Below are 10,352 nucleotides of genomic sequence, written 5' to 3'. Positions count from 1 at the left end.
GCTGGCGCTGAGCGGGGCCTCCCTGCCCCATCTCGGGGCGGCCTTTCAGCCCTGCTTTAGCCGGTTTTGCTGCAAGAGAGTGCCCGGCTGGTGCTGCAGTGCAGCCCGCTGTCCGCGGCGTGTGGGCGCTAGCGTGCGCCTACGCTTAAACCCCTTTCTTGTAGAGAGGTAAGTATGGATAGGAGAGAGGTCTTGGGGTTTTATGACAAGGGTGTAGACAGGGGTTTAATTCTGGGGGAGCTTTTCGGGTAATGACAGCATTAGAACTCTTCTTCAGGTTTCCTTCTGCAAGAGAATCCTGTTTGCTTGCCTCCACGGCTTGGGGTCTGCAAGAGTTACAGGTTTTGAAGCTGTGTTCTTGGCACCATTGTGCCACAGTCAATTCTCCTAAAAATTAAGGATGTTCAGTCTGTTCTTTGCTAGTAGATATGTGTTAAAAGGGGAAATCCTGGCTCAAAGAAGTTTCAGATGCTTTGTGAAAATGAAGACTTCAAAGCCATTGTTATTTTCTTCCAGTCCTTCATGACTCACTGAAGATGTTCACCTTCCCGTCTGCCTTGATCACTGTTTTTAGGGAGAACCTTAATATTTTCATAGTTCTTTCAAAGCGTGTATTTGCCAGCCTCGTGACATGACTAGTAAGGTGCACCTGCTAGTCCATTCATTTATCCTGTACCTGTTTATTGCCGCAGTTATATTTGACTGAATTGGAGGCAACTTAAAAGGAGTGGAGGAGCCAAGTCATGTCTTTCTGTAGAGCTTGATGATCATAGCTCTGCCATACCTAAATTAGAAATTTCAAACTGAACTCTGACCTTTCGATGTACTCTGGGAAGCTTGCAAGTTGGTGGGCCCTGGTGTCGCTAAAGGGCATTTATGAATGTTGGAAACAATTGTTTTTCTGGCACATAAAATTTACATAACTGCTTCATGAATGTAATGGTGGTGGTGACGTACAATGCAGTAACACTTACCTCTGCACAGTTTGCCTTACTGTGTTTAATCACCAACTTCTGAAACGCAGCATAAAGTCTCTTTGTTCTACAGTGTACTGATACTCTCTGAGAAACAAAAAACTCCTATCTTTTCTTGTAGGTATGGGGCATGGAAATGAACATGGCCATGGCCATGGCAAAATGGAACTCCCCGACTACAGGCAATGGAAGATAGAGGGTACTCCACTAGAGAAGGTCCAGGAAAGGCTAGCTAAACGGGGTCTTAGGGATCCGTGGGCTCGGTAAGTGCAAGAGCTTAAAAAATAATCTTGATATGTCATCTTGTAGCATCAACTGGACCTTGTTGTTGCAGATTGTTCCTTAGTAAAAACAGTGAAAATGCGTCTAGAATATATTAGTCAGAATTTCAGTTAAATCTTTGTTTACTTTTTTGCGTGGAGGTTGCACCTTGCATCACCTTGACCAGTCTCCACATTTTGCAAGGCACCCTTGCACTTTGTGATGTTTCATGATGATACAGATCAGGCACAATGACCAATACCTCATCCAGCAAAACACTTGCGTAATATTAGGTCTTGCATATGTGAGTAAGCCTATCCCTTTTCAGCAGAGATTGTGTGCTCAGATCTTGCTGAAGTTGATGGAACTTACGTTGACATTCTGAGTAGGAATAGCATTCCTCATGTACAACCGGAGGCCTTTATTTGAAAAGAAGAGCTATACTGGTGTACAATGTGGAATGTGATTCAGCTGTGCGTTTCATTTTACTAAGCAGTGAGTGACAGAATGGAAGATCAGATTTTTACCTCAAGTTGCCCCACTCTATAATGCATACCTCTTCTTTTTTTAGCTAGAGCAATTCTGGATCATTTAGGCAGCTGTTAAAACAGGGCTTAATATATTTCTCCCATGTCATGAATTATGTAATATTTTGCTCAAATACTCTTTAATGTTGGGGAATTGTCGTGGTTTAACCCGGCTGGCAACTCAGCACCACACAGCCGCTCGCTCACTCCCCCCCCTCCCTCAGTGGGATGGGGGAGAGAATCGGGAAGAAAATAAAAGGTTAGAGCCGAGGGCTGAGATAAAGGTCTCCCCGCGACCGACCGACCGAACTAACCGCCCCCCCCCACGCATGACGTTATATGGTATGGAATAGCTCTTTGGTCAGTTTGGGTTAGCTGTGCTAGCTGTGCTGTACTCCCAGCTTGTTATGCACCTGGGCAAGCAGGAGAAGCTCAAAAAGTCCTTGAGTAGTCTGAGCACTACTTGGCAACAGCTGAAAACATCAGTGTGTTATCAACATTCTTCTGGTACTAAATCCAAAACACAGCACTGTGCTAGCTACTATGAAGAAAATTAGCTCTATCCCAGCCGAAACCAGGACAGGAATAAAAATGCTAAATGTGCTGTGTAGTCTTGATTCTTCTGCAAGGGAAAAGCTGCATGAGCAAACTATTCCAGGAGCCTTCATAGCAATGTTTTTACTTCAATTCACTACAAGGAAAATGTAAGAGCAAACAGGTAATCTGTTAAAAAGTTATGTGCTGTCACCTCTGGAGGGTTTTGGGATTGAGAGACTTTCTTCCTTCCTTTGAAACAGTTTAAGGTTGTAAGCATAGAGTAAAACATAGTTTTGATGATGATAAGAATCACTTCAGCTATGAGTCCTTAGGATTATCGGTTACCAGTGAACTTTCCAGGCCTGTGTCACATTTACATTGCCTTTTTCTGTGTAGTGCAAGCAGTGTTAGCTTTTTTTTTTTTCCCCCTTTGCTTCAGACAAAATTGTTTTTAGCAAGCAATAGGCTTATTCCCATAAAAAATGGACACACCTTAATATCATAAATAAATTTAGTGTACATTAACCTGACTTTTAGTGCATACACATCCAACTGTTCAGGAAGTGCTGCAAAACAGCAAACTGGAAAGGAGCTTGTGTAATATTTGTTGCCCTTCCTAGAAAAAAAGAATTATGTTTCTCTGGTACAAGAAGGGGATTGAGCCAGTTATGTGAGGAGTTATGTAAGGAACAAAGTCAAACTGTTGAAGTATGACATGACTACTCCTGAACTTTTCCAATTTTATGTAAGGTAATGTTTCAGTTCCATAGGACAACTACATGTATCATGCCAATCTTCCTTAACAAAGGAGAAATTAAAGTAGCAAGTTATTTACTTCAGTAATCTGCAAAAAGATTGCATTAATACCTTGCACTACAAGTCTTGAAAAAGTAACCCTCTCTGGGGCTCCCCTCTTTCATATGTTAAGTTCCTCTTAATAGGGTATCAGTTTTCCACTTTTGTAGCAAATGCACATTCATGTACATACTCAATACAGAATAAGCTGTGTGAAAGATGTCCTGTTTGGAAACCTAAGTCTTTATCAATTAGTATCTTATGCTGTCATCTAGAAGATACTCTACCATGCCCATATTCCTTCACCCCAAGCCACAGAGACCATCTGAACAAAGGGATTGTCTATGAACATAAATACTTGACCCCCTTGTTTAAAAAAACTGTTATCTTCTCCTGAAATTATGGTTCTAATCTTATTGCTTGTCTCTGTGCAAATGTTTTTTTCCTTTTCTTAAGGACTTTGCGTCTCTAAAGGTGGACACAGTTTGTCTCTTCTATAGATTACATTGGTTGTGCTACACATAAATACTTGTAATCAGTTATAGCAGTGAGTAGAAGTTTCAGTAACAACATAGGTCAAAACCAGTAAGACAGGGCAGTATGAAGTTTGTAAATATTCTGTAGCTTTTTAGCTAAACACAATTTTTTCAATTCTAGTAAGCTTTTCTGACCGAATCATAGAATCATAGAATCATAGAATGTTTTGGGTTGGAAGGGACTCCTAGAGGTCATCCAGTCCAACCCCCCCGCAGGAGCAGGGACACCGCTAACTAGATCAGGCTGCTCAGAGCCCCATCCAACCTGGCCTTGAATGTTTCCAGGGATGGGGCCTCCACTACCTCTCTGGGCAACCTGTTCCAGTGTTTCACCACCCTCATTGTAAAGAACTTCTTCCTTATATCTAGTCTAAACCTACCCTGGTTTAGTTTAAAACCATTACCCCTTGTCTTGTCACTGCTGGCCCTACTAAAATATTACTACCTTAATATAGTTAAACATCGTATTGTAAAACAGAAAGTGCCTCCATACTGGGATGAGCTTTCTAGGCTGAAAAACTTTCCCTTTTAAGATTTTAACTAGGCTAGATACTGTCTAACCTTTGTATTTGCTCCATTCCATGCATGTGCTAGTGGGTTCTGATTTTGTTCCAAAGAGTAAACAGAAGACAACAACTACATAACAAGTTTGGGGAGGTGATTCTAGAATTGTGTTGTTTGCTGGTGTTACTTGTATCTCAAATTATATGCATAAAGGGTTACAATTAGTATGAACTTTACATGTGGCAACTCCTTGTTACTTAAATGATACTTACATTGAGACCATAACATTTTTATCATTTATCTCTAGTTGAAATACCTTCGTCTTTTTTTCTGAACAAAGATACTCTGTTAATGTTTATCACAGTGGCTCCATTGATCTTGTTTTATTCTTTTGGTTTAATTTTTCTTCTAGTAATGAAGCCTGGAGATATATGGGTGGCTTTGCAAAACCTGTCACCTTAACAGAAGTCTTTACTAGGGGACTCAAGTGGGGATTTGCAGCTTTCGTCATAGCTCTTGGCATTGAATATACACTGTTTCCTCCAAAGAAGAACGGAGGCCATCACTGAAGATTAAATATGACAACTTAATACTCATCACTAAGCTGAAACATACATAAGCCTGCTGTGCTCTCTGCATTTATAATATGCATATTAAAGTCTATCACAGGCAATCAGCATGTTTCTTTGATTTTGTTATACTTTTGTGGAAGGATCAAAAAACATAATCAGAGCAATTTACCTGACTTCAGTCTGGGGGGAAAAAAAACAAGACATAAATACGCTCTTGGGTTTGCTGTACCATCCTTTAAAGAACAGAGGAAACTATCGGCCCAGCTCTTTCAAGCCCTGCCAACATTCTATTAATGAAATTGAGAAAGTGTGTTGCTTTTTTAGGAGAAAAATTGTACTGCATTAATTACAGGTTTAATAATAATTATTTGCTGATAAGTAGTAATGAATGACTTGTCACTTCTTAAAAGTATAATTTGTTACTATTCACTCTTAAGTCTCTAAATAAAAAGAACTATTACCTTAAAGCTTTAGAGAGTACCCAGAACTGTCTCAAAGTATATGAAAATACCAAAGCTTATACTTAATCCTATTGAAGAGTTAATTAATTTGGCAAATAGTATGTACCAAAATAATCTGCTGTGTAATATCCTGAAATTAAAAATTACATTGCTGCCATTAAGCACATTGTTTATTAAGCAAAGTAGAATGTTTCACTCAGCAATAACTCTCTTAATATGACTTCCAATATACTTGAGTGTAATGTGAAAAAAAAGAGAAGGTTCAATTGCTTTTTTTCCTTGTCCTGGTGTATTACATTGTAAATCTGTAGTGGCACAGGCTTGTTTGTTTATTTATTTATACACCTTAATAATCTTAATAATTTTTTTAAAATTTCCTATTTTTTCCTTAAATTATCTAACAGCTTCTGGAGTGCTTTAAGAATGCCTGAAGTGAGAACTGTAATAGAAAAGGGCCTGTTGGCAGTATATGTCCTCTGCAATGCTAGGAATTAGAATTGGCTGAATATCCTATTATAAATTTTCTTATGCCATTAGTAACATAAGCTAAGGAGGGTATACTATCTCATTTTTCAATCCAAACAACAGGATATCTGTCTCACTAAACAGAAAAGCAAAATTAGACAAACGAGAAACTTAAATGACACTAGACAATTACATAATGTACTTACATGGTGAAGAAACTGGAAAGTTTAAGTAATCATGTCACAAATTGCAGGTTTAAAAAAAACCTGAAGTTCCTACCAAAACAGCTAAAAGATTTTTTTTTTAATATCTATATTAGCACACAATCTTTGAGTGATGTAACACAGCTTTATTTTTAGAGCAGTAAACATCTGTTTTTGTGGGAGTGCAGCTGCGCTCTTCAGTGGAGTTTGTCATCTCAGTATGACATTGCTCAAGGCACTGTTCACAGGGCAACCATTTGTTCTACTAAACTTTTCTTGCCTAATTCTTTCTCAAGCATCCCTATCCAGTTGCACTGTTCCCTGAAAAAAAAACAAAACAAAACAAGAATCCACTGTGTAATGTCTATTGCACAAAATATGTCCATGTTGTTCCTTAGACTGTCCCACCCAGAGTATACATTTTCAAAGGCTGGTATTCACTGTTTGTTTTCTATCTGGGTCCAAGCCTAAACTTATTAATATAACTGAATTGTAGATGGTCGTTCGGGAAAACAATTAACACAGCTAGCATTACATGCAGTATTGGTGAATCTTGTAATTAAGATATGTGCTTCTCACTTCAGCTGCTCCTCGTAATTTTAATTTGTATGCAGTACTTGTGCGCTGACTGGCTGCTCCTCCCTGCCCCAACTCTGTTGTTCCAAAAGCATAAGCCTTAAAAAAAACCTAAGTACTAGTTGCTGTCCCATTTAGTTTCTCGTTGCGAAAGCTTGTTTTCATGCTCTTCTGTATGTATGATGGAGTGTTTCCTGTGTATTAAAATAATAGTACCAAATCTGTCTTCACTGTAACCATAGCACTGGCTGTCCTTACATTAAAACAGGCTTTGTACCAGCACAGATATGTTACAGTGCAAAGACCCAGGGTCACAAACAGCAGTGGCACCTGCAGGTGAGGAACATATATGATTGTAATACCACAGTGAAGAAAACTTTGTCTGTATCTTAAGTTCTGAAAAACAGAACTGATGATGCTCCATTTTCTGCAATGCAAGTGGAAATCCCAACTCTATCGGTAGTCAGAGAGCTATTTCTGCTCACCTGGAAAGATACTTGCGATTTATCTATTGGTTTTGTTAATGCTACCTATAATATTTACATCATTCAGCATAATCTTCCAAATTTGTATGTTATGGAGAAGTTAAAGCAGCTTAATTATTCCAATACTATGGTGACTACGTTGTCGTATAAATTGGACGTCTCTGAAATTCCTATTTCAATGCATAACAGAATAACTGTTCCCATGGCAGCTGCAGTTTAAATAGCAGACTGTAGCTGTGTGTTTGTGTTGTTAACCTGCCTTGAAATGTCTCCTGAAAAACTTCCTACAAAATCTTTTGTTGAGCTCTCTAACTATGAGCTTCTATTCTGCAATTAATTCTTTGCCAGATCAGCATTTTTAGATAGACTTTTTATATCAATGCAAGTATATTTTCTGCATACAGCTAATTGAAGTTAGGAGTGTTTGCTTCAAGGGGTTTTACAAGGAACATACTCGGGACCCATGCTTGTCTTCCAATTAAATTTACAGATTTCATCATGGGTATCAAAACATTCAGGGATTCACCCAAACTGTTTTACATATATGACAGGGATCTGATTTTACAGATGTTCTATATGTTCTCTATCCTCAGTTGTGGGCCAAATAATAGAAATCTGAAAGTCAGATAATCCTTTTACCATCGTTCCAATGGAGAAGAAAAACCCATGAAAATAATCTCTTCCCTTAGTGACTTAGCCTTTTTTAATAATAATAATAAAAGTGACACCAACACATAACAAATGAAACTAGTGACACCATTTATATATACAAATGTAATGCACTCACCCTGATCATACCAAATCTGGTTTTGAAATACATAGCATAAACGACAGGTTCATAGTATTTCAGGAGGCATAAATTCTTTTGTTTCACATTAACTAGGAGAATCTGCAAAATGAAATAGATAAAACCTGTTATAAAAGCAAATCAAAGAAATATGTCCCAGCCAGAGATCAATATCCAAAGCCCTCTACATTGAAACATACAGGACCATCTCTTCTCAATTACATCTAACCTTACTGGTATGCTCTATGTTCTACATTTATACTGATTTACAGTTTCAGTTTACATGAGAACCTATCAATGAAGACAATGTAGTATTTCAACTTAGAAACGAGGGGAAAGAATAAAACAAAAAGACTTGCATACAACTCATAAACGCCGCCTATACAAATGTGAAAACTGTTTAATAAGCATATAAAAATTAGGTAAATTAAGGGAAAAGTGAAGCAAGTAAACAAAAGAGTATACTGGTTGCTTAAGTAATGGATGCGTTAAATTAGTAAATCATTCAACCATTTTTGGAAAAAAAAAAAATTGTTCTTTCATAAGCCTGCAGCCATACCATCTCCTTAAACTCTTCTATTATATCTAATACCTGTACACATCTTTACATGATTGTATGGAATAGATTCAAGGAGAAAGTGTGCATATTGATTCATAGCAGGTAGCTCGTTTCCTTCTGAATCAGCACCGATCCAATGCTATGTCTTAGAAGCAGGGATACTGTGACATCCTTGAATGACTGATACTGAGAGACTGACCATACAATTTCAGTAGGAATCCAGGTATTTTTTCAGAACACAGAGCAGTTGCTTGGTACTCGACCATATTCTGGTGCAGGTGATTACTTTCTGCCTCCATTTTCCCTGCAGTTCCAAAGAGTGTGACTCTGCCCAACAGCATGCTATCCCAGAGTACTGTGCTTCCACTGCTGTATTTTTAGCAGCACAAAAATTACTGTTTTGTAAGTGCTTTGAAATCCATTGACTGGGAGATATACATGATGTGTATAATTTCATCACATATGGAGGTGGCTTTTGTCTAGTTCAGCTGATAAAATAGTCCAGAATTTTACATTTTAGGCCTTTAACAGAGCAGCTCCAGCTACAATACTAGCACCTCACAGTAAACTGCTTCATGGAAATTGCTAGTTTATACCAAGGGAATTATAACACCCAGTCCACAGGGACAAGGCATTGCTTAAAATTTGCTGAAAATTATACAATGGGAAGCATACAATTTTCACACACCTGTACAGTATTACTCTATGAATGAAGAGTGATAGAGCAAGACATGAGCCAAGTAAGAGCTTGCTTCTACACAAATTCCCGCTAAAACACATGCCCACACTTACCCCATCTGTAACTGCTCGCTGAAAAACGGTCTGTTACCACTGAGCGGCTACTGGGGCCAATACAAAGCTGGTTTGTCTGCCCTCATACCAGCAGTGGTATAAAAAGCACGGTCCCATAAACATCTATGCACATACTAAACTGAAGACTGATACCTTAAAGGTCAAAAGACCCCCAGATGTAAACAGCTTGCATAAGATTTAGGCCTTATTGTCTAGTTTGCTGATGCTTTGCTAAAGTCAGTAGTGTCTAGTTTGGATGTTTTGCTAAAGTCAGTAGTATAGTTACTTAGTAAATTTAGAACCCTATTCAAGGACGGGAAGAATCAGGAGGGGATGAAGCAAGAGATAATGGTTTGTCAATGTTGCCAGACTAGAAGGAATGAGAACTAATTGACGCAGGAAGATCTGTTGCTCCTTACGAAGGACAGTTTTTGATAAGAACCAGTTTACCTTAAGAACTGGTTTACACCGACCCTACAGTTTGGGCAAGAGCCAAGAAGCAACTGAGTCTGCGCAAGAACAAGGGGTTACTAGCGGTGACGAAGAGGCGCCATCAGCCTTCATCCCCACGACCCCCGACGACCACCACAAGGAGGCACTGAGCAAGCGCAGCGGGGAGGAGTTTATGGAAATGACTTCTTGGGGCTAATTTTAATACGAAGCGGGACAGGTTATGCATATGTATAGGCGTATTGGGAAACGTCATGCATATGTAACACTTTGCTACATATAAACAGGACAAGTTGCCACGTGGAGGTGCGCATGACTTTGGTGGGACTATCCGCCGTGCTGCCCAGCGCTGAATAAACACAACTACTTTACAATCTTACAGATTGTGGAGTCCGTTTTCCGCACGTCAAGACCACTCCGCTGCCAAACCCTCCTCCCCAGAGCGCTGCTAACACCCCCCCGCCCCAGCTAGTCGGAAGCCATTTTGTACGTAACCGACACCCAAGGGTGCCGGTGGGAGATTGCGCGCGGGACGAAACATCCTTTTCCGCCACAGGCCCGCCGCCATCTTGTGGGACCTGGGCAGGTTTGTTTGCGCAGCTCCGAGTTTCATCGCCTGACGTACAATATAAAGCAAAACGAAAAGCATAATCCTTCCCTTGTCTCGCCCCAAAATACTTAACGGCCGGATTCACAGTAAAGTCGTAAGAGTTCAGTGAGCGTGGCTCGGCAGATGTATAATGATGGTGAGGCGGCTAAAGCCTGTTCGTCCCTCAGGCAGGGGAGGTCTCTCTGCCTTGAACAGCGTCTCTGCGTACGCGTAGAGGCGGCTCCGGGCCCCCCAACAACCGCAAAAGGGAGGGACGGA

The 10,352-nt window shown here is 39.8% G+C and overlaps 1 protein-coding gene across 1 annotated transcript; it reads left to right on the top strand.

Moving 5' to 3' along the window:
* The first annotated feature begins 6 nt into the window (after positions 1-6).
* Positions 7-4,810, top strand: NDUFB3 (NADH:ubiquinone oxidoreductase subunit B3). The gene is made up of 3 exons (XM_009643558.2): positions 7-168; positions 1,096-1,237; positions 4,547-4,810. Exons 2-3 carry the CDS (start codon positions 1,098-1,100, stop codon positions 4,701-4,703), a joined length of 297 nt encoding a protein of 98 aa, XP_009641853.1. The 5' UTR covers positions 7-168; positions 1,096-1,097; the 3' UTR covers positions 4,704-4,810.
* The last annotated feature ends 5,542 nt before the right edge of the window (positions 4,811-10,352 follow it).

Source organism: Egretta garzetta, unplaced genomic scaffold (genome assembly GCF_000687185.1).
Source record: "Egretta garzetta isolate BGI_Z169 unplaced genomic scaffold, ASM68718v1 scaffold297, whole genome shotgun sequence".
NCBI classification, from domain to species: Eukaryota; Metazoa; Chordata; class Aves; order Pelecaniformes; family Ardeidae; genus Egretta; species Egretta garzetta.
The sequence above is the reverse complement of the archived record's forward strand: the minus strand, read 5'-3'. Positions and strand labels throughout refer to the sequence as shown.

What these genes read in the sequence shown, in the direction of transcription:
- NDUFB3 (XM_009643558.2), top strand. Translation starts at nt 1,098, where the DNA reads ATGGGGCATGGAAATGAACATGGCCATGGCCATGGCAAAATGGAACTC. An exon ending in CTTAGGGATCCGTGGGCTCG is followed by an intron (nt 1,238 to 4,546) that starts GTAAGTGCAAGA and finishes TTTTTCTTCTAG; the next exon opens with TAATGAAGCCTGGAGATATA.